The sequence below is a fragment of the Corylus avellana genome, chromosome 3 (assembly GCF_965113065.1).
Source record: "Corylus avellana chromosome 3, dhCorAvel1.hap1.2, whole genome shotgun sequence".
NCBI classification, from domain to species: domain Eukaryota; kingdom Viridiplantae; phylum Streptophyta; class Magnoliopsida; order Fagales; family Betulaceae; genus Corylus; species Corylus avellana.
The window spans coordinates 2,695,833-2,718,226 of record NC_142492.1 but is presented as its reverse complement, the minus strand read 5'-3'; the positions used below and the strand labels follow the sequence as shown (position 1 = coordinate 2,718,226).

General features: G+C 37.0%; 4 protein-coding genes and 1 pseudogene across 6 annotated transcripts; 2 read left to right on the top strand and 3 right to left on the bottom strand.

The window, feature by feature from the left end:
• The first annotated feature begins 818 nt into the window (after positions 1-818).
• Positions 819-4,427, top strand: VPS22 (EAP30/Vps36 family protein). Of its 2 annotated transcripts, XM_059588662.2 has the most exons (7): positions 821-1,056; positions 1,203-1,313; positions 1,581-1,716; positions 2,305-2,459; positions 2,828-2,935; positions 3,856-3,945; positions 4,047-4,427. In XM_059588662.2, exons 1-7 carry the CDS (start codon positions 1,006-1,008, stop codon positions 4,143-4,145), a joined length of 750 nt encoding a protein of 249 aa, XP_059444645.1. In that variant the 5' UTR covers positions 821-1,005; the 3' UTR covers positions 4,146-4,427. The 2 variants fall into 2 exon arrangements, with proteins under 2 accessions (XP_059444646.1, XP_059444645.1); XM_059588663.2 differs by lacking the exon at positions 2,828-2,935 and having other exon boundaries at positions 819-1,056.
• A 392-nt stretch (positions 4,428-4,819) lies between these two features.
• Positions 4,820-5,891, bottom strand: FADA (fatty acid desaturase A). Its single transcript, XM_059588661.2, has one exon. The coding sequence runs from the start codon at positions 5,827-5,829 to the stop codon at positions 4,927-4,929; it is 903 nt and encodes a 300-aa protein (XP_059444644.1). The 5' UTR covers positions 5,830-5,891; the 3' UTR covers positions 4,820-4,926.
• Positions 5,892-8,393: 2,502 nt separating this feature from the next.
• LOC132175380 (uncharacterized) lies at positions 8,394-15,097 on the top strand. Its single transcript, XM_059587320.2, has 7 exons — positions 8,394-8,869; positions 10,847-10,987; positions 11,090-11,455; positions 12,728-12,973; positions 13,591-13,683; positions 14,079-14,279; positions 14,639-15,097. Exons 1-7 carry the CDS (start codon positions 8,549-8,551, stop codon positions 14,852-14,854), a joined length of 1,584 nt encoding a protein of 527 aa, XP_059443303.2. The 5' UTR covers positions 8,394-8,548; the 3' UTR covers positions 14,855-15,097.
• Positions 15,098-15,483: 386 nt separating this feature from the next.
• Positions 15,484-17,757, bottom strand: LOC132176478 (beta-amyrin 28-monooxygenase-like; annotated as a pseudogene). Its single transcript, XR_015911786.1, has 4 exons — positions 17,194-17,757; positions 16,503-16,936; positions 15,917-16,104; positions 15,484-15,786 (listed from the first exon to the last, which is right to left on the bottom strand). The product of XR_015911786.1 is annotated as a beta-amyrin 28-monooxygenase-like (transcript).
• Positions 17,758-18,656: 899 nt separating this feature from the next.
• On the bottom strand, positions 18,657-22,080 carry CSP41A (chloroplast stem-loop binding protein of 41 kDa). The gene is made up of 6 exons (XM_059586456.2): positions 21,664-22,080; positions 21,423-21,544; positions 20,237-20,339; positions 20,010-20,148; positions 19,465-19,742; positions 18,657-18,998 (listed from the first exon to the last, which is right to left on the bottom strand). Exons 1-6 carry the CDS (start codon positions 22,045-22,047, stop codon positions 18,816-18,818), a joined length of 1,209 nt encoding a protein of 402 aa, XP_059442439.2. The 5' UTR covers positions 22,048-22,080; the 3' UTR covers positions 18,657-18,815.
• Between the last annotated feature and the right edge of the window lie 314 nt (positions 22,081-22,394).

Here is a 22,394-nt window from a genome sequence, read left to right as displayed (position 1 = left end):
TGGCATTACAGTAAACCGTTCAATATCTCCTACTAGAATGTCATGTACTCTTGTCAATTTTTATTTATTTATTTATTTTCTATAAATGAGAAGAGAGAAAATTACAAGAGGGTCTTTCCCATTATCAAGAGAGAAGTCTAATAAATGAAAAAGGGAAGTGAAAATACTTTCTGTAATTCTGGAGAGAGAGGCCCATTTTGCTAGGTTATAACTTATAACCTTGGATGCCAGTGTGTCACCATGTATACTTGTCATTTGATATTTGACTTCGGGATGACAAATTTTCTACTCATAAATTTCAAAGAGGTTGTTTGGGAATGTGTCGAGAAATAGAGCTTTTAAATTTAAAAAGTTTTTTTTTTTTAGTAGTAAAAATGCCAAATAAGTACTCTTTATTGAACGACCAGCTTTTTGTTGGGTGTACAGCACGTGTAAAAGCGATACGTAAAAATTACGATTTTAATAAGTGTGATTTTAAAAATTACGTTTCTGAAATCGCTATTTTTTTTAAATTGTAAAGGCGTTTGGTAAAACATGTAATTTTTTTTTTTATCAAATATTTATTATGCAAAATTGTAGCCTATTTATAAAAATTGTATTTTTTTTTTCTATTTTAGATTAAGTATTTTTAAATCACATTACCAAACATTTTATGATATCTTAATTATTTTTGTAAAATCGAAATCTAAATCTCAAACTTACGTACGGCAACAAAGTGCTGGAGCAACAAAACCGCGGTAAAGAAATAATTTGTTTAACAAATGTCTCGACGCAACAGATTTAAAGCTCGTTGATATAGGAAGTATTCCTAACTGTTGTGGCAGTATTACTCGCCGCTATAACGTAAGGAGAAGTTGCCTTTAACCATCAGAGCCAACCTCGGACCCCAATTTTTCAGCCAAAAATCAATTTCTGCGCGCGCACGCACGCACACCCCTCTGACTTCTGTGCTCGTACTGAAACTGTTCCTCTTTTGCTTCAAATCCCTAAGAAGGAGAAGAAAGGATGAGAAGAAGACCTGGAATTGGAGGCTTACAAAACGCCGCTGCGGCTAGGGTGGGTTTGTGTTTTTTTTTTTTTTGTTTGAAAAAAAAAAAACATTCTTTGTGTAACTATAATCACCGTTTTGAGGTGGGTTGGATTTTTTTTAAAATTTTTTTTATTTGTACATGAATGAAATTAGAATGCAATTGAATCTGCAGGATCAGTATCGTATGCTGGGTGAAAATGTAGCCAAGATTAGAACCGATATGATGAAGGAACAGCTCGCCACGTTTCGATCCCAGCTCGAAGAATTCGCTCGCAAACACAAGGTCCCAACTTTTGATATTCCTCCAAAATTAGCTTCTTGTTCACTGAATTTATCGAAAGTCGAAGTATTTCTGTAGTTTTTTTTTGTAAGTTTCTGCAATTTGAAATTCGTTGATTTGAGTGGCTTGGGAGGTTGTGGTCGACTGGTTGCGTTGTTTGAGGGGTTTGAATCGACGTTTGTAATTTGTAATATAAGCTGGTGTTTGTTTGTTTGTTTGCTTTTAAGGATTTAAAGTTTGAGTCTGTACAATACTGTTAATGTGGTGCAGAATGATATAAGGAAGAACCCGGCATTCAGATCGCAGTTCCATGAAATGTGTGCAAAAGTAGGAGTGGATCCCTTGGCCTCCAACAAGGGCTTCTGGGCGGAGCTCTTGGGGATCGGTGACTTCTACTATGAACTTGGTTGGTTTCGGTTTCTTTATCTTATGATAAAAATGTTCAAATGTCTCATATGTTGTTAATTTACATTCATGGAGCTATCATATTAGGTGTTTCCAAAGTGTTTTAGATGAATGCTTAATCAATGGGCTAGGAGTGAGTGAGGGAGAGGAAGCCTATGTGCCCCTTTTTATTGCATACTGAGAAATTGATGATGAACATATTGAGAGACAGATGCAAATATAACCATTTTTTCCTAGGCTGGAAAATAGATGATGATTTTGTGCTATTTGTAATTCTGGGCTATAATCAGTACTTGGATTTTATCAATTGAATTGCAATATTCTTGGTGTCTGCCAAAGTTAAGTCTCCTTTGCAGTTTATGTTTACCTTAATCTTTAGTTCATTCTTCCTTGTTGAAACTAGGAGTTGTAATGTTTTGTGGACCCTTGTACATGCAATAACTCATGCATTTGAGAATATTTTCCCATATGATAAGATTCCCTGTTAGGTTCACTGTTGATGTCCTAGTTGTTCCTTATAACTAAAAAGTTTACATGTCTATATTTTTATAAAATAGAATACTAAATAGTTAGCTACTTGGCTAGACAGGAGTACAAATTGTTGATATTTGCTTGGCAACAAGACCCCACAATGGAGGCTTGATAAACCTGCAGGAACTCTGCAATCTGCTTCGTCAGAGACGGAAAAGTGACCGTGAAGCTGTTTCTGAGGATGATTGCCTGCGTGCTATAAGTAAGCTGAAGGTATTATGGTCTCACCTATCACATTTATTTTGGTGGATAATCTACACTTCATTTGAAGTTAGACAAATTTAATGGTAGACTTACTTTCTTGCTGTGCCTGCTAGAACTTTGGGTGGCTTTGCTTAAATACTTACAATTGTACCAGCATTTGTCCTAGGGTTTGAGCTGCTAGTATGCCTTTTAGCCCTGGTGGTTCCAGAGGCAAATTATATTTTGTTTTTGAGTATTAGTGACTTTTGAGCTTATTGTTGCATTCTAAAGGTAATCAAGAGTTCTGTATTGTAACTGGGATTTTTTCCCCCTCTGAATTGGCATGCTTATTCATTGTGTAATGGTATTAATATTAACATCCAGTTCATGAATTCCAGGTAATGGGTAGTGGTTTCGAGGTGATTTCAGTTGGGAAGAAAAAGCTTGTTCGGTCTGTTCCAACTGAGTTGAACAAAGACCATAATGAAATTTTAGAGCTGGCTCAGGTTACTAGCATTTTCTATTTTCTTTTTCCATCAAACTTAGAAGCATGCTTGATTAATATGATTACTTTTTCTCAATTCTGGTCTCTTGGGAATTAATTAGAAATTTGGATGCATTTTTTCCGGGATCTAAAGGTCTATTATTACCTTACTTTAGATGTGCAGTGCTGGATTGATAGAAGAGGAAGAATTTTCTTTTTTTAATAACTAATTGGCGAAGAGGAAGAATTTCAAAGTGTTACTGTTCCGAGATGTGGGACAAGCTTGTATGCAAAATAAAATGTGGACACCTAGCTGGTTGAGGTTTTAAAGTCTTCTGTCAGGATCCTGAAATGAGTTTCTTGCAAAATGAACCTATTCTCTGACATGTTTTAGCAACTTATCTTAAGGTCTCCCCACCAAGAGCTCCCTGGTGACAGGATCCGACATGAAAAAAACGTAGAAACAAAAAGCAATACAAGAATAAAATAGAAGCTAAATTCTGGAAAGTGGCTTGGAAGTTGGAAGATGTAACTCCTAATGCCGAAGTAATTGATAGAAATGAAGAGGAAGTTGAAGACTATGATGGGAAGCTATTATACAATAATAACAGATTAACATTTTTTTGTTGTAGCAATTAATGATCAATCCCAAAAGACGTGGGTTGCACAAAATTTTCACTCTGCATTTATCATAAATCTACTTCTTATTTCAATTTCTTTCTAATTAAGCTATTTGACAATCAAATGGAAACACAGATCATAACAGTTTGGTTTTTTTTTTTTTTTTTTTTCGTTTCTTTTCCTTCATTTTTTTTTTCCTGTGTTGCCCATTCATGTCAGTTTGAACAATCAGCCGTGAATTTATCTTGTCTGGTTTATGTCATTTCTTTGAGTTGAGGAAAATGATTCTTTAAAATGGTGTTTCCTTTCATGTTCTCTTAGGCTCAAGGCTTTGTGACTGTTGATGAAGTAGAGAGGCGGCTATCTTGGACCTCCGGTCGTGCTATTGATGCCCTTGATACTTTACTAGATGTATGTTTTGCTATCAATGACCTATCTATTCCTCTCTATTTCCTTCCCTGCATATGTATATTTGGATCACTGAGGCTCAGAAACTATGTTGGTTTATGCAGGAAGGTCTTGCAATGATCGACGACGGCCACAAAGATGGTAGACGCCGGTATTGGTTTCCCTGTGTATCTTCCATCTCAACTTCAGTAGCTGATACATGAACTAGAGGTTTTCAAATTAAAGGCAGTTCGATGTTTCTCAGGCAACGACCCAAAGATAAAGGAGGAAACTCTTCTATGCGTTATTATTTTCTTTGTAATACTAGTTGGTCCAATTGAAAGAATGATCTTTTACCCCATCTCTCTATCTCTCTCCCCATGTGCACACATACCTCTCTTAGCCTCTTCTAAGAGAGGTAACTAGATAGATGTATACAGGCTTGTTTTAAAATTCATGTATCTCTCTCCCCATTGTGTTAAAATTCAGGTTGTGATTGTGCTTAACATCTCTGTTGCGCCAATTTTCCTAAATTCATCTATCTCTCTCCCCATTGCGTTTTTAGCTTTAAATGACAGTTGAACCAAAACAAGTCACCATTTACCTATTGAACGGCTCGACTTCTCCTGAATCTAATCCCAGTTTGGTCTTTCATCAATTGGTCTGTGCATAACTTAGTTAGATAGACCGGCTCTACATACTGATTTTAGTAGAAGCATTTTCACTTCTTTCCTACACCCGTCGTTGTGGCGACTGTAAGTGATATTGATCTCATTTGGTTAGCTTTCTCCCCCTTCCTTTTTTGTTTGTTTGTTTGTGTATCCAAACAACATTATCGCTGAACAGAAATCTTATATATATATACCTTGAATAATTTGCAAATGTATATATCCAATAAACGCGTATCTTGCATTGCAAATTTGCAATTACATGAATTCACAAACCATGAATCATAAATTCTCGTAAGAAAACTAGACCATGTAAAAGAAGAAGAGAAAAGAAAAGTCAGTGGGCTGTAATTTGAGAAGGGGTCTGAGTCTCTTCGATCCAGTCGGAGTTGGGGTCACTCCAAGACCGGGGTCGCACTCCTAGCTTAAAGAACAACACCATCTCCAATGCCTCAAAAGCCTTTTGCTTATCCAAATGCTCATTCCACACACCACTCACAATGCAGTAGTTATTGTCATAAGGTGGACGATGGTGAGCAGCATGCTGTGAACGCGACACAAGAAGTCCGGCATCTTGCAGAGCCGCCACGAGCGGTGGAAGCCGGCTTTTTGTTGTATGAGCCCAAGCATGAAATTGCTGGCTGAACATAATGCAACCGGAGCACACAGCAACAAACCCATGAAAAACAGGGTCATTGAAAACAAGGTCTAATGGGAGCACTGTGAAGGTAACGGCGCGAGCAAGGGCGTGCAAGTTGTTTGCAAATTGGCGCCTGGTGATTGTCCATGGCCACTTATGGTGACCTTGGAAAGCCTCTATTTGGGAGCCAAAGAGTGGAGTTGAGGCATTGCCATAGTTGTCAATGCCCCAATGGTAGACTCCGGACCCAAGGTCGGCTAAAATGTACCCAACCACGCCTGCTAAAATGGGCTCGAGCCACATGTGTGATTCGGCTGCACCTGTTGTTGCCTTTGCTAGAGAGATGAGCACCGTGGTGCACCCACTTGCTACCCATGCACGATGAGACCATGTTGATGCCAATGTTGAGTCGTTAAGAATGGGGCGTTCGATGACTAAACGATCAGGGCCGGATCGAGGCTCCGTGGTAGTGGTATTGGTAGTAGCAGTGGTGGTGGTGGTGGCTGCGCAATACACACGTGTGGGGAGGAACGGAGAGTGGCATGTGCGAACATGGTGCCGGGAGCTTAAAGGGTATTTATGTTGAGCCAAGATAGACATTGGAAGTGCTCAAGAGAAACCAGTTCGATCTGATGCCTAATGAGGGAGTGACTATATGGTGGGTTTGTGGAGAGAAATGGAGAGAGGGTTATGATGTGGTGGGAATAGGGGATGCGTGGGACTATGGAAGTCTCTTAAGTGCATGGTGGTGAATTTGTTTACGTTATCTTTGAGGACTTTGAAAAGAAGACGCATGAACGGTTCCTTTTGATCAGTTTGGCAGCAAAATGACAATGGGCAACCCTTGTGGTCCATTTAACATTTGCATTGTGTTGCGTCCTTGGTGTTGTTTTGAGCCGTTGGATTAGTTTTTGTTCATGACGATGGAATGCTAGAAAACTAAAAGCAAGTAGTGATTGGATGGTAGTTCATGAGCAAGTTGAGGTATATTCGGGTCCTAAAAGCATCTATAACTTTCAATACCTTTTTTGTTTTTTGTTGTTTTGGTTTTTTTAATGAGTATTTTTTGTTTTAAATTATTTGTCTTTGAGAACAGAAAACGAGGAACAACAAACAAACATTATATGCTAGAAGAATAATACTAAATAGGGAAAAATTTAAAAAAGTCTTATAAATTATCAGTTGTTTGTAATATAGTCTCTTAATGTTTAAAATGTACTAAAGTAGCTCCCAAACTACTAAAATGTATCAAAAAGGCCACTTAATTTTTTATATTCTTAGAATATCCTTATTCTTTTAACAAATAAAACAATAAAATAATTGTAAAAAACAAAAACCAAAAAATTAGTGAAAAATACAATAAAAAAAAAAACAATGGGCGAATAAATACAAAAAAGAAAAAAAGTTTTTGGAATAAATAAATAATTAGTCGTTGTAGTTAGCCTAAATACTAAATTGCTTCATGTCGTATTAAAGTAAAATCAATGGGCGAATAAAAACAAATTTTTAACAGAATTTGACTCAATGGACTAAATTGTTTTTTTTTTTTGGAATATCTCAAGAACCGTACCTTTGATTTTACTTTAATACGACATGAATAATTACAGTAGTTGACCTAAATTAGTCACTGTAGTTGGTCTAAATTATTTATTTATTCCAAAAAACTTTTTTTTTTTTTTTTTGTATTTTTAAAAAATTGTTTGTTTTTTTTTTTTTACAATTTTTTTATTATTTTATTTGTTAAAAGAATATGGATATTATATATATATATATATATATATATATATATATATATATATATATATAAAGTGGCATTTTTTATACATTTTGATAGTTTTGGAGCTACTTTAGTATCTTTTTTACATTGAGAGCTTTATTGCAAATAGTTGATAGTTTGGGAGACTTTTTTATATTTTTCCCTACTAAATACTACACTTTCATTTCCCTAAGTTGATTTGGTAGTAGAAATCATTTGTCCTTGATTTTTTTTTTCTTTTTGTCAAATGCTGATTTAAAGGCTAATGAGTACTATCATATCAGTCTAATAAAATAATAGTCAGATAAAGAAATGTAGTATGTAATATTACTCATTAGAAATATTATTATACAAATCAAATTGTCATAATCTAATTTTCTGACACAAGTAGATTTTGATTAGAGTAATGTTACAATGCTAGGGTCTTTGACGTGTAATGTAAATTATGTAATTCTAAAACATAGTGTACATCTTTCCATGTCGGTGTATAGTACAATCATACACTCGAATTTAGTAAATTTCCAACGTATAAGCAGTTGAAAACAAAAGGTTGCTGTCTTCTTAATAAGAGCAAAACAACTATTTTTCCCTACCACCCTTCAACATCTTTCCAATCGCTTGAGTTTTTTTTTTTTTGGGAGGATGGCCCCTGTTCCCTTGTATATTTGAGTTTTTTTATTTTTAAAATAATTTGTTATTGACTTTAGAGGGTTTATTATAACAATTTTATTATAATGTTATACGACTGTCATTGAATTAGAACTTGTTAAAAAATAAAATAAAATTAAAAGCTAATTTTTATTATTATATCATCACAATTATATGACAGTCTAATAAATAATATTACTCTTTATTATAAAAAGAGAAATAGTACTATCTAGCATTTCTCTTATAATTAAAATGAAGGGAATGCTAAATTACCATGCAATAAATAGTAAATAAATCATCTATTCACAAAGGGTAAATACTACGTACACAGTACATCTCATACTATCATATGTAAATAGGTTCAGTCACCTTTCCATTTTAATACCAAATGTTAACGATTGGTGTAACTTACAACGCGATGGTAATTAGACGGGGATAAGTGCCACATTTTAAAGCTTAGCCATTTAAGTGCCAAAATGTTAAAAAGAAAAGAAAAAAAAAAAAAAAAGCATGCATCCATATTTACCCAACTTTGTATAAGACAAAAATCTACCAACATAAACTAGCACTTTGCAATACACGGATCATAGAATACCGTACAATGTTAAGCTTAATATATAGAAGATCCAAACAAGTTTGCATCAAAAAGGATTTAAAAAGAACAAAACGGTGTCGCTTTGTAGAGAACGTCCAAGGAACATTGACTGCAAATCGCATGCTAAGAAAGAGAAAAGTTTTCCTTTGGTAATTGAATTCCTGGGTGTAAAGATAAAACACAAATCCCAAATACATTTCCATGGAGGAGAGATAGAGGAGATAGGGAAAGTGGAAAGAATTCAATTCATTTACTCCAATCCTCTGACTCTCTGGAAAAATATATTTCCTATTCTAACTCTCTTTCTTTTCTACACCACCATGGCTCCTTCACCATCTTTGCTTTCCATTTTCTTCTTATTCTTCATGATCACAGTTGCTTCCTTCTCTAAACTTCGACATGCAGTGAAACTGCCATTTCACCCTTGGGATGTGCTCCCTCTGCTGCCCAGACAGGCCGCGTGGCCTATCCTCAACTCGCTTAACAGCCCGGTGGACCTTCTGCCCAGCTTCGTGGGCGCTGCCTCGTCCCCGAACGACACTTTGGAGTGGAAAGGCGCGTGCTTTTACAAGAACAGGGCTTGGATGGAGTTCCACAACAAGAGTGGCACTGAATTTGGCGGTGGTACCCTTCACATCAAGGTCTGGAATTTGAGCTTGTTTTCTTTGGTTTTTAGCTGGTTTTGTTGGATTCTGGAGTATTGGGTATCTGGTTATTGTAGTAGGATTTTGCTGGTGACTGGAATTGAACTTGGATTTTTGGGTTTATTTTGCTTGTTTTGTTTGAGTTTAGTTGGTTTTGTTGTAATTTGGAGTATTTGATCAAGCTCTTCAACTGAATTTGCTTTTTATTGGATTGTTCTGCTTGTTTTCGTTGTTTTTGTTGGATTTTGGAGTTTTGGGTATCTGGGTGTTGTAGTTGAATTGAAATGGTGTCTGGAATTGAACATAGTTTATGGGTTTATTTTTCTTGATTTGTTTGAGTTTAGTTGGTTTTATTATAATTTGGATTATTGTGAATCTGGGTATTGTAGTTGCATTTATTGGTGTCTGGATTTGAACTTAGTTTTATGTGTTTGTTTTGCTTGTTTTGTTCGAGTTCAGTTGGTTATGTGTAATTTGGAGTATGGTTATCTGGGTATTGGATTTATTGAACTTCTATAGCTGAATTCGATGGTGAAGCCATTCACTTCAAGTTCTGGGATGAACTAATTTAGGTTGTTTTTGCATGGTTTCTCTGAATTTAGCTGGTTTTAGTGAAACTCGGAATTTTGGGTATCTGGGTTTGTAGTTGTTGAACTTTATTGCTGGTCTGGAGCTGAGATTCTTTGGCTGTTACTTTGATGGGCAAGACCGAGGGTTTGTGGTCTGGAAGATACTTGATTAGAGTTATAATTTGTTTTACAATTCGGTTGTACTTGGTTTATATTTTGGTTATGTTTCCGGGTTTAATTGAAAATAAAGAATATTGCAGTATTTGATCATAAGTATTCCTGAGTTCTTTCATATTCGTAGGTTGTTAGAAGGCTGGTGGTCCAAGACATACCTACCTACCTTGACTAGTGGTTAAGTTCTTACGTATTTGTTAATTGTCTTCAATTGGTTGAAGATTTTCAGGATAAATCCCAAATATGGATTGTTGTTCTACCTTTATTCTTTTTTGTTGATGTTGTTTATACACTGGAGCATTGATTTCTTGGTGTCAAGTATTGAACTTTGCTGTACAAATTCGAATCATTCATGGTTTCTTTTGATAGCTTGTTTGTGGATTTGGCACCTTTCTCTCGAAGTTTTGCTCTGTTACTTTTTTGTTTAGTATACCTGGTTTCTTGGATGCCTTAATGATGTAGGACAAAAAATGATCACAAAAATCACACAGCAAACGTAGGGCAAAGAGAGGGGAAAGGAGCTAAAAGAAGAGGGAAATGAATTCCACATAATTTTTATTCTATCAACATTGGAGTACAAAAGACAAATAGACTAATGACTAAACCAACACCATTTATTGACTTACCTAATATATTTAGGACAACGCCCATTTATTGACTTTTTTGTCTTTTGTACTTCAATTCCCTCATTCCTCTTGACTTAGAAGAACATATGGACTTCGATGATTCTCCCACCTCCAAGAGAGATAGGGCAACTCCTGACCTAAAAGGAGGAGGGGGATCATGAGACAAACCCGTCAAAACCTGTGAAAAGGAACAAAACCCAACGAAAATAGAGAAAGAGCAATGGCTACATCCACCCCGTTTATTGACTTACCTAATATAATTTAGGACAACATCCATTATTGAATTGCCTAAAATAATTTAGGACAATCTCCTATTTATTGAATTACCAAAACAATCTAGGGCAACACTTAATACCACTGACTCTTGAAAATTAAATAAAATGAATTCATTGATTAATGATTGGAACTTCCTGGAAATTTCATCTCTTTGTAGTGGCCATAGTTCTTGCCATGTGTTGTTGACCTAATTGAATATCTAGATCATTTTTTACAGGATTGGTTTTGATGCTGCTCATTGCTTAATGATTATGGTGTGGAGTGCTGTATTCAAACAAAGTAGTTTCTCTTTTAATAAACTGTTAAGAATTATCTATGTGCCTGTCCAGGTTAGCAATGCTCACAGTTGGACATGTATGGATCTTTATGTCTTTGCAACTCCATACCGTGTGACATGGGATTACTATTTGCTATCTCGGGAACATACATTTGAGTTTAAACAGTGGGAAGGGAAAGCTGAGTATGAATATGTAAGTCACCACTTTGAGTTATTGAAGAGTCACTACTTGTTCTATTTTGTTTTGAAGCTTGACTTTTGTGTTAGATGTGGTTTTTTCTTTCTATTAAAACAGGTGAAAAACAGGGGAGTTTCGATTTTCCTAATGCAAGCAGGCATGCTGGGAACTCTTCAAGCATTATGGGATGTCTTCCCCTTATTTACAAACACGGGATGGGGTGAGAACTCTAATATAGGATTTCTTGAGAAGCACATGGGAGCTACCTTTGTACAACGCCCTCAGCCCTGGGTAACAAACATCAGTGTTGATGATATTCACTCTGGAGATTTCCTTGCGATATCCAAAATCCGTGGCCGATGGGGTGGTTTTGAGAGTCTGGAGAAGTGGGTCAGTGGAGCATATGCTGGTCATACTGCTGTTTGCTTAAAAGATTCTGAAGGAAAGTTATGGATTGGTGAATCAGGGCATGAAAATGAAAAGGTAAAACAATGAAAAGCTGCGAAATGTAGTTGTAATATAGTGTTTCTGATAGCATGCAACTTTTAATAATAATGTCCCCTAAATATCATTCTTTTCGTGATATTTTCTTCTAAATATTTTTTTTGTAGATTATTAATATATCTCTTTCAGTAGTGTATATTGGAAAGCATCTGTGGGTGAGCTTTGCTGCCAGATGTTCCAGTTGAAAATTCTGATGAGTTGAATTAATGGCCTTGGAAGCCACAAACAAAACAGTGTTGGAACATCTTCTGCCTAATTTATAGACTTTCTGGTTTTGGTGTGTTTTGAATATTGCTTTTCCATTTTATTTCGGTTTTCCTTTTTCTCTCTTCTGAGATCTCATAATCCATTCTGGTATGTCAGCCTGATCATCGATTCTGTGGCTTCTTTGCCCCTACCTTAAGAATTACTTTTGCTCCTCATTTGAACCTGTGAGGGGTTATGTGAAGCTTAACATGATGGCACTTCTTTGGAAAATCCCAGCCAACCCAGTATTTTGTGAATATGTGGAACTTGTAGGAGTTTTATTTTGTTTGCTCTCTCTGTTATTGGCTGGTTGGCAGTGAGATCTGTAAGGCTAATATCTGGGCACCTAATGGATAAAAGTCATGGCCTTCCTGGTTTTGTGGTGGAAGGCGACTTTAACATTGTCACGAGGCAGGAGGTGAAAGCTTTGGATATTTTCCCTCTTGTAGGTCATTTCAAAGTGCTCAGCTACATGCTCTAAGTTTGTCCTCTCTTGGTCAGATTTAAAAGTTACCTAGAAGTTGATTTCCTTGCTGGAGTGCTGTAAAAATTGCTTGACTGCTTTTCTGGGACATATAATCCTTAGTAGTGGCACAATTTCTATCTTAAATCATGCTTTAGCCATGCTTCTTAGATCCACTTAATTCTCTTGCTAGGCATCTTAGTTCAATTTGCAGAAGCACTGTCCCCATTGATGGATAATACATTTCTCACTTGATTTTATTATTTTCAAGTTTCATTGAACTATATTGCTCTAAAAAAAACAAATGATTATCCTCTTTTTTTCATCAAGCTCTGAAGTCCCTCATTGTTAATAATCAGATGAACTTATAGTTTCCCATAAATGAAGTTAAGTTGCATATGTTGGAGCGTTTAGCAACTCACTCTCCCTCGACTCAAACTACTACTGATTGAATTTGAGTTGGGTATAGGGCTACTTTCCTATGTAACTATGATTTGGAGTTAAATGTGCAAGTGTTATGCCTATCTTTTTTTTTATTGTAGGGAGAAGATATAATTGCTGTGTTACCGTGGGATGAGTGGTGGGATTTTGAGTTGAATAAAGATGATTCCAATCCCCATATTGCATTGCTTCCGTTGCATCCTAATACGAGAGCGAAGTTTAATGAGACTGCTGCATGGGAGTATGCAAGGAGCATGGATGGAAGACCGTATGGTTATCATAATATGATATTCAGTTGGATAGACACTAGAGACGGGAACTTTCCACCTCCCTTGGATGCTCATCTGGTATGTATGTTTGAATGTTTGATTTTCAATCTAAGTTTGCAGTATAGTTGATGCTATAATCTTGACTCTGTTCTTCCACTTCTGATTTTCTAACAGACTGATTTTTTAAAAGTTGGTGGGTTATTGCAGCAACTCTGGTCCAGCTGACATCCTATTTATTGCTTTGGTCTTGTCAAAGTTAAATTGAGGCCCTAAAACTGCGAATATATTTTTGGTAGTTCCCTCAATAATGAGGATATTGTGTCAACAAAGAGTCATTATTGGTCATAATTTTGGGTTCATCAAAGACTTAACAAGTGCTTAGAAAGCTAGGAAGAAAAGACTTTGTGAATTTTTTGGATTCTGTCAAAAATTTAGTATCTTTCAATAGGATACTGCAGTGAAGTAACCAAACTAGAAGAAGATGAAAGCTCATTAATAATACCTTTTCTGTTAGTCATGATAACTTTTATCGGTCACATTTGATGCATATAAATCCAGTTCTGCTCTTTAAAATGCACCTTTTGTTGTGAGTCCTTCTCTCTCTCTCTCTCTCTCTCACTTGTAGCTGAACTATGTTAATTTTAAGAGGTGTGCTTAGGTTATTGGGTTCTGACTGTTAAACTATGATTCTGCAGGTTGCTTCTGTAATGACAGTTTGGAATCAAATACAGCCTGCATATGCTGCGAACATGTGGAATGAAGCCTTGAACAAACGCCTTGGGACTCAGGTATTATAACAAATTTTCCTCTACTTTTTATGCTATGCTTGTCAGGTTAACTTATAGAGGTATAGGTCGAAACTGTGGATTTGTTTGAGTATAAAAGATGAAAAGGAATGTAGTTTTTGATCCCTTGCACAGACGAATGGGTTGGATGTAAGTGGTTTGAAAAAAACGAACTAATCATTATAGACCATATGGGGAATTTGTTAGCTGGAAATTCCGGGGTCTTTCCTTCTATCTCTTGGACCGAACATGGATATTATGGCTTAGCCTAAACCCTCCTAGGTATCAGATATGAGGGGAAGATGATAAGAAGACAGTTCTTCAAAGAACTGTTATTTTTGAAATTCAATGTCATTTGTTATTTGTTGATTATCTGATGTAACTGGTGTTTCATGCAGGGTCTTAGTCTTCCTGATGTTCTTGTAGAAATTGAAAATCGTGGGTCATCTTTTGATGAATTGCTGACTATTCCCGAACAGGACGACTGGCTATACGCTGATGGGAAGTCAACATCCTGTGTTGCTTTCATTCTTGAAATGTACAAGGAGGCAGGATTATTTGATCCAATTGCTAGCTCTATTCAAGTCACTGAGTTTACAGTGAGTCCATCAATAATAACATGAGTCCTGTTTATTCTGGAGTAACATGTCACTGTTTTCATCAGCTTAATAGTATGGATTGATCAGTATATAATAAATAATTGGAATTAATAAGAATTCTGCAGTTGTGTTGATCATAGCATGAGGATATCTTACAAGCCAAGATAGATTACCATCCCCTTTACCTCCTCTCATTGTGCATTGAATAAACTTTATAATATTTAGAAAGTGAATTAGATTGTTACAGGTAAATGTGGATGCATTCTAGACTTGATCTTTTTAGGTGATTATTTAAACTCTCTTCCTAAGTAGTTTACATGTTTGATGTGTATTAAATTTTTCTATTGCCACAAATGCAGATAAAGGATGCTTATACGCTCAACTTTTTCGAGAATAATTCAAGCCGCCTGCCACAGTGGTGCAACGATGGGGACAATGTGAAGCTCCCTTTTTGTCAGATTCGAGGGAAGTATCGAATGGAATTACCTGGGTACAATTTGATGGAACCATATCCGCATATGAATGAAAGATGTCCATCTCTGCCACCGAAATACTCAAGAACACAGAATTGCTAGAAGTCTCTGAATATTTTTTTTTTCACTGGAATTTTTACACATGGATGACCTAATCCCTGGCTTTTTAGCTGGTAGGTCTACTCTGTATGGTATTGTTTGATATGATGGCATGAAAGATCCATATGGAAAGTGTTTTGATTTCAGTTGTAAATATGCTGATCAGACAGTACAAAAGGAAGGCATTCAACTATTAAATTGTTATACAATATTCATGAAAGCAAGAAAATGAACGGTGAATTGCATTGCATTAGTCCCTTTTAATGATCTCATACGTTTTAAACTCACTTTCACAACATTGGAAGAGAAATTTGGTCAGTCAGGAGATGCAAGCGGCCATGGGGACAGGAGCTTCCACTTTTGTCCCACAGTTTCCTTGATTTTATGGCATGTTGTATTTGGAATTCGAGTTGCTCAATTACTGCATATCCTAGTAGAATCTAATCGTGTGTAAACTTCTGATTTGATCCAGCGATTCTTACGCATGCTACCCTTCGATTTTTTGAGTCCATAGTCGAACTTGATTGTATATTTTGGCAAATATTTATGTAGTCTTTTACAATTATTCTCATTATGTAATTACGACCCACAACAGATGCAATGTAAGATAAGCATGTAAAGATTCTACATAGCTAACATAGTTTCCTTGGCACAAGTTTGATTGGTAGACCTTGAGTTGGTATTGGCATGGGATCTCTGCTGAAAGAATTGTCTGCGCATAGCTTCCATGTGAACTGAGTTACAAGATAATGACTTGTAACGAGGGTTTCGATTCTTGCACACTCATATCCTGGACATATTCGAGGACCTGCTCCGAATGCAACGAACGAGTAGGGTGGAACAGATGTTTGGTTCTCAAATCTACTTGGGTCAAACTTTGATGGTTCTGGGAATATGCTACTGTCCATATGAGTCATTGGTATAGCCCAGAATATCTGAAAGCCAAAATAGAGGGTTTCGGTTTTATAATTATCTCAAAGAGTAATTTATCCAAAAAATAAAATAAAATTGTTTCAATGAGTGATATATAGTAGGACAACATGAGGAGACATAGCTTTTACTTACTTGCCACCCTTTAGGAATTAGGTATCCACCATATTCAATATCTTTCAAGGCCTTTCTGAAACCACCAAAGGCAGGAGGTACCATCCTCAGTGTTTCCATTGCTACTCTCCAGGTGTACTTCATTTTGGTTAGGTCTTCCCACGTTAGAGACTCTCCTGAGGGCTTGGTCTTTGCTATCTCTTCCTGTTCTGCAAAGTCATGAGCATTCCACTCAATAGTCTTGTTTGAGCAGAGTATAACAGAACTGAACCCTTTTGTAAGTTCTCCCAATCTATTTTCTTTGATTTGCTTTGTCTATTTCACTGTGCTCTTTGGATGGGATTTGGCTTGCCATCAATTATTTAATCATTTGGAGATTTCCAGTTGGTCAAATAAACGGTGAAAATTGCAAGACTAATCTTAGCCTTTACCATTATCACTAAGTTTTCCCATAATTTTGTAATCTTCTCTGTTTATTTGAGCAACATTATAAGACAAGTTTACAACATGGTTTATAACTGTGGTCTACTGTGTATTCTTTTTCAGGTAACTTGATCTTAAACTGTTATCATTGCATTGAGAGAGAGAGAGAGAGTTTTATGGATACCTTGAAGAACAGCTGCATACACAGTAGGTTCATTTGCTAGAAGCCTCATTATGAAGGTCATCAAGACAGATGAAGTATCGTGCCCAGCAACCATGACAATCATGACTTTGTGCACAATCTCATCCTCAGTTAGTACTTCTTCATTGTCCTTGCGGGTGCTAAGCAAACAAGTGATGAGGTCTTGGTGAGGAGAGGCACCCTTCTGCTCAAGTTCCACTCTCTTCTCACGTATGAGGTCCTTAACCATGTTTTGAACTGTTGCACTTGCTTTGAGGCCACGATTGTAGCGTGTGAAGGGCAAGTTAAGTGGAACTGACCATATCCCTACCATCATCTCTCAGAAGCAAGCCAGAAATTTATCTCTTCGAGCTCCTCGCTCCGAATATTAGAGAGCAAATTATGTTGAATGTGAGGGTCTTCATGAGGGGCACCACCTATCAGTAATACAAAATATTTTGTGAACAAAATTTTATCCTGCACATCCCTTTGAGAACATTGCTATTTTTTTGGGGTTTGTACAGAGAGAAATGCTATGCACAACACCTTTATCTTACTTTTGTCTTTGGATCTGCCTTTGTTAAAGAAAAATATTTCTAATGAGTACTAAAGGCAGGCCAGGACCTTGGTCCAGCACAATTTTCTTGTAAGTTAATTTACCAAGTGAGTACCTTTTTGGGTAACATCAACATACCTCAACCTGTTGCTTGCCGTGCCAATGCATCTCAAGGTGCTCCTTGACTTCTCCATCCATTTTCCCCACATACTGCTTTAATGATTCAGGCTTTAAGAATGATACAAGTGCGCCTCTAACACGCTTGTGATCTTCAACACTCAGCTCGAATATATTCCGATCGCCCAAAATCTTTCGAAGGGACTGATTTTGCTGGTAACCAATTGTGCTGCTATCACTGGAGAATACAAACTTGTTTGCAGCCTGTCCATAAACGAACACTGTTGGTTTACCAAAGAGGCTTAGCTTTGATATTGGACCATACTTTCTGATTCTTTCTTCTAGCCATTTTTCTGCAGTGTTGGCACGCATGACTTGAAGAAAGCCTAGGCTTTGGCCTAAAAGGGGTATTCCAAGTGACCCTGGAGGCACCCTTTTTGATGATCTCCTTCCCCTTGTAAGGAGAAGGAAGATGGGTATGAAGAAGAGAAAGATAGCCAGGAAAATATTCATTATTCTTCTGTGGCTTGGGTGTATTGAAGTGAAAGGGGGTGTGGGGGGTTTAATAGATTGGTTTCTGAGAGAGAGAGAGGGAGAGTTGATGATGCAAGACATGCATTTAGGAGAGTGAAAGACCTTTAAAATAAGTTCTGAGAAGGAACTGGATTTCTTTTGTCTTTGGTTTCTTGTCTGCTTTTAAGAGAGTGAAAGGTTTAAATGTTCCGTCACAATGTCCTTGAATGATCAGATGAAAATATTTTCTTCATTGTAATGTCCAACAGATTTGTCGGCTGGTTGGTCTGATGAATCCTAAATGCCAAAACCATGAAGACACACCTTATGTTTTTTTTTTTGTTTTTAATTTTTATTTCCTTTTCTTTTGATCGTTTGTTTGTGGATTCGGCACCTTTCTCTTGCGGTTTTGCTCTATTGCTTTTCTGTTTGCCTTTTTGTTTAGTCTACCTGGTTTCTTGGATGCCTTGATGATGTACAAACAATGATAGGGCAAAGACAGGAGAAACGAGCTAAAGGAAGAGTGATAGAAGGAAAGAGAGAAGAGAAATCAATTACACTTCATTTTTATTCCATCGAAGTCCACCTCAATTGGAGTATGAAGGATACTTAAAGACTAGTTCGAATCTCCCTTCCATTGTATATACACGTAAAAAAAAAAAAAAAAATTGACTAATGACTAAACCTTTGTGCAACACTCATTTCTTGACTTTCCTTATATAATTTAGTACAACGTTCATTTATTGAATTGCCTAAAATAATTTAGAACAATATCCTATATAGAGAAGTCCAAGAAGATTCCAGACCTTCAGACAGTGTAATTGACAAGGATACACATGAGGAGGAAGATAACTAATGAGATGCGCCATCTGCATTGTTTTTCAAATTTCATGGTTTGCTGCAGGATAACAACAGTAGCTGAATAATTCAAATACTCTGTTTCTGTTCCTGCATAACAACAGAACCGCCTATAATCCAATCCAAAAAATTCATGCTACATTTTATTTACTTCCCAAAATTGAACACATTGATTCTTGACGCATTATTTAGGAATAGGCATCTCATAGAGAGAAAAATAGGCATCTCATATAGCCTTGTAAAATGGATAGATATAGCTGCAATTTGATTGATCAAACAGCCACTGGTACTTTAAGCGACTCTAATATCTTATCATCTATCTCAAATTGAATCGGCTTCTTGTCTCTTCCAATCCTTACATACTCATCAAACCGCTCCTTCAAGTCTTCTGGAAGGTTGGTTTTCCCACGCCAACCCAAAATGTCCTTGGCAGCCCTTGGCTCTGCATAGAAGTGCTGCACAGTACATGAGCTATGTAAATTGTCTCACAGTTGAAACAGATTCAGGAGTAAAAGCCAGGCCCCAACATTCAATGGGTCCATGCAGGAGACCTTCAAGCTAAACATTCTGTATGTTTGATCTTTCTCGGATTTTTTCAAAAATTGTTCATCATTATGGTTATCTAAGCCCCTAAATATGCTCTACGAAATATCCCGAGCAACTTTGATTAGTAGGAGGAGTCATAACCGTTAGAATATATTATTGTCATAAAATCACCCTGATTACAAATCATCTCCTACCTTTTAGATAATTAGATTTGATTGGATATATCTTCACCTACCATACTTGTATTATCTTCATCTACTCCAATTCTCCTATAAATAGGAGTTATTTGTAATATAAATATTATCAAGGAATAAGAGCTTAATGCAGTCCTATCGGACTCTTCCCTATTAGTGGATGTAAAAGACAAGTTATTACCATGTTTCGGAAAGGAAAAGCCTTTTTTGCATCAATTCCAACAGCTTTTGGATCGTAATGAACAATGTTGACGGGGCGGCCTGCAGCTTGAGCACATAGTTTGGCAATTCCATCCAGAGTCACTGCACGGTCACTTACACAGTTGAAAATGTTACGAGATGCAGCCTCTGGTTTCTCAACAGCTAGAGTAAGCATAGAAGACAAGTCCTTAACATGAGAGATGTTTGTGAGTTGCATTCCAGAGCCTGGGATTGGAACTGGTCTGTCTCGAACAATTCCTGCATAAAGCAAGTCAACATATAGGAGTTTATGTAATTTCCAAGCATTAATGTTAGAAATCTTGATCACTAAGCCAAGGACATATGGGAATCGAATATTCAGTTAAAACCATTCTGAGAAAGAGCAGAATTAGATGAAAACTGCAAACATTCCAGATATGAAAGAAACAAACCTCAGAAAGAGGGAAGGGACTAAAAAGTGAAGGTGCTATAGAGAGTATTGTGAAACATGAATAATTTAAAAAGTGCTTGAGGTGATACACTTACGATCAAAGAACCATTCCTCACAATCTTTATTGTTGCCAGATCCAATCATGTATTGTGGACGGAATACTGCCCAAACACCAAAAACCTCTGCAATGTATTTCTCTACTCCAACATGACCAGCATCAGCTTTGACGGCATCCTGTTGTAGGTGAAGATTCTTCATTCTTCTTCAATAGAGAAAATCCACTTATTTTGTATACCATGGAGATTAAAACTACAAAACATACCCCTTCAACATGAGGAGGCTCATCTGTTGCCTTATAGATCCCGGCGCTGCTGATGAATAGAAATTGCTTGACACCAGAACTCTTGGCCCAATCTATCACAGGCCTAAGTGTGAAGATTGATGTTAGAATAAATAGCTCACTAACTGCCTACAAATATAGGTCATTTTGTTTTGTTCCATTTTCAATAGTAAGGTTCCAATGATTTGTGCACTCCTGCATATTAGTACGAAATAAATGTTACTGAACTACCATAAACAAACTTTTCCTTCAGCACAAAGGGAGTCAAAAGAGGCATTGTTTTGTCCCATTAGTGCTTATCTTGCAGTAAGGTAAACTTGGAGGCTAAAGTTTTCAGTGTTTTGAAGGATGGAGTTTGGATATGGGCCATATGGCCATCAGCTTGATCTGATCAGACAGTGCAAATCCAAAGCCAGCTTCATTTGGTTCGATTTGGGGTTAGAGATGAGGCTATTTGGGTGGCAGGTAAGAAGGAAGTTTACACTTGATGAGATAACTCTTTTTTTATTTTATTTTTTTTATGTCAGGGAACCTCTCCAAGGTAGGGCCCTTCGGACCCACCCTTGCAGAGTAAACCCCGGTCCCGTGCACCGCACCCTCGGAAGTTTCCCTACACAAAATTGCTGAGATACTTGGAATACAATCCGCACTTATAGACCTAAGGTGGAGTGGTGGAGGCTCATTTGGTTCCCCTTCTCTACCCCTAAACATGCATTTTTTCTCTGGTTGGCTATTAGAAACAGTTTGTCAACAGGGGATAGATTGCTAAGTTTGGGGTTCTTAGGTGAAACCAAGTGTGTTTTCTGCAGAAATTATATAGAATGCCGTGATCATCTCTTTTTCGAGTGTGGCTTGAGCAAGAGGATTTGGAAATCTCTTGTGGATAAATGCCTTTTATCCAGCTATTTCTTTTACACAAAAAGTAAATAAAAGAAGATTCTGCTTGAGTTACTCATATTATGCTTACTCAAAAACAGCCAGTCCCCTGTCTTCAAAACTCTACAATGGTAAGCAGAAGAATACATAACAAATTCAAAATTTTGTTTCGTCTTCATTTCCTCAATTTTCTTAGTGTCCAAACAATATACCAAAATTACAGAAAACAAAAACAGATACACAAAAAGTTGGGACAATTAGACAGTAATTTTCGACAATCAAAGCAACAAACCTCACAGCATCCAGGTCCTTCCCATTGTTGTCCAACACAACATCAAATGTTGCCCCTCCGACAGCCTTCCCAACGTCCGCTGGGTTCCCCCACACCGTCCGGCCTCCAGCACTTACAATTTCCTGAAAAGTTTTCAGATAACACAAAAGTTCCAATTGTAAATCAAATAAAATCAACATATCTCATTACAAAATCACCGAAAGCCCAATATAAGTGATAATGTAAAGAGAGAACTTTTAACTGAAAATCTGTTGAATGGAGGCTTCTTCATCTTGTCGGAGCCCTCTTCACCAACAGTCAATATAGTGACCTCATGGCCGGAACCCAGAAGCTCTTTTGCGAAATAGAACCCAATAACAGCATGCCCACCACTGTTGGTATTAACTATGAGGACTTTCTTCTTCTCTGCAGCACTAGCCTTGACGCTCAAGGCAGACAGAGCAAAGCGTTTAGAACTTGTGGGGTATGTGAGAAAAGAAGGAGAAATGGAGAGAGAGGAAGAGAGAGCAGTGGAGTGAGAGAAAGAGGGGAGAGAGAGGCGTGGAATAGACGAAAGAGAAGGCTGAGAAAATTTGGAGGGCGGAGAGGAGAGGAGGACAGGGGATGAGGAAGCAAGAGTGGCCATTGTTAAATTTTGGTGCGAGTTTTGGTTGTATGAGAACCAGCAGTTTTTTTGGTAGTAGATAAAGGTAACGGCTTCGGCTTTTTAAGTTTTTTTTTTTTTTTTTTTTTAAATGCAAAATCAGTCTCGGTTAGGAGTGGGCAAATTATTCGTTTACCGCCTACCGACCCTCACCAATTGGCAACCGACTTCCATGGTTCGATAGGCAATAAAAAAAATCTGGTGTTGGTTAGCCAAATGGAATGGGCAATATATTTTTCTTAGGTTCTTTTGTGACACTGAAAAGTTAGAGTCAAAAAAATTACGACACGTGTTCTATTTAAGTAAGTGTCAGACTAACAATATCTGTT

What these genes read in the sequence shown, in the direction of transcription:
- VPS22 (XM_059588662.2), top strand. Translation starts at nt 1,006, where the DNA reads ATGAGAAGAAGACCTGGAATTGGAGGCTTACAAAACGCCGCTGCGGCT. An exon ending in TGACTTCTACTATGAACTTG is followed by an intron (nt 1,717 to 2,304) that starts GTTGGTTTCGGT and finishes TTGGCTAGACAG; the next exon opens with GAGTACAAATTGTTGATATT. An exon ending in AAATTTTAGAGCTGGCTCAG is followed by an intron (nt 2,936 to 3,855) that starts GTTACTAGCATT and finishes ATGTTCTCTTAG; the next exon opens with GCTCAAGGCTTTGTGACTGT.
- FADA (XM_059588661.2), bottom strand. Translation starts at nt 5,829, where the DNA reads ATGTCTATCTTGGCTCAACATAAATACCCTTTAAGCTCCCGGCACCAT.
- LOC132175380 (XM_059587320.2), top strand. Translation starts at nt 8,549, where the DNA reads ATGGCTCCTTCACCATCTTTGCTTTCCATTTTCTTCTTATTCTTCATG. An exon ending in GTGGTACCCTTCACATCAAG is followed by an intron (nt 8,870 to 10,846) that starts GTCTGGAATTTG and finishes GTGCCTGTCCAG; the next exon opens with GTTAGCAATGCTCACAGTTG. An exon ending in CTCCCTTGGATGCTCATCTG is followed by an intron (nt 12,974 to 13,590) that starts GTATGTATGTTT and finishes ATGATTCTGCAG; the next exon opens with GTTGCTTCTGTAATGACAGT.
- CSP41A (XM_059586456.2), bottom strand. Translation starts at nt 22,047, where the DNA reads ATGGCCACTCTTGCTTCCTCATCCCCTGTCCTCCTCTCCTCTCCGCCC. An exon ending in AAGGACCTGGATGCTGTGAG is followed by an intron (nt 20,340 to 21,422) that starts GTTTGTTGCTTT and finishes CTTCACACTTAG; the next exon opens with GCCTGTGATAGATTGGGCCA. An exon ending in TGAGGAATGGTTCTTTGATC is followed by an intron (nt 19,743 to 20,009) that starts GTAAGTGTATCA and finishes TGCTTTATGCAG; the next exon opens with GAATTGTTCGAGACAGACCA.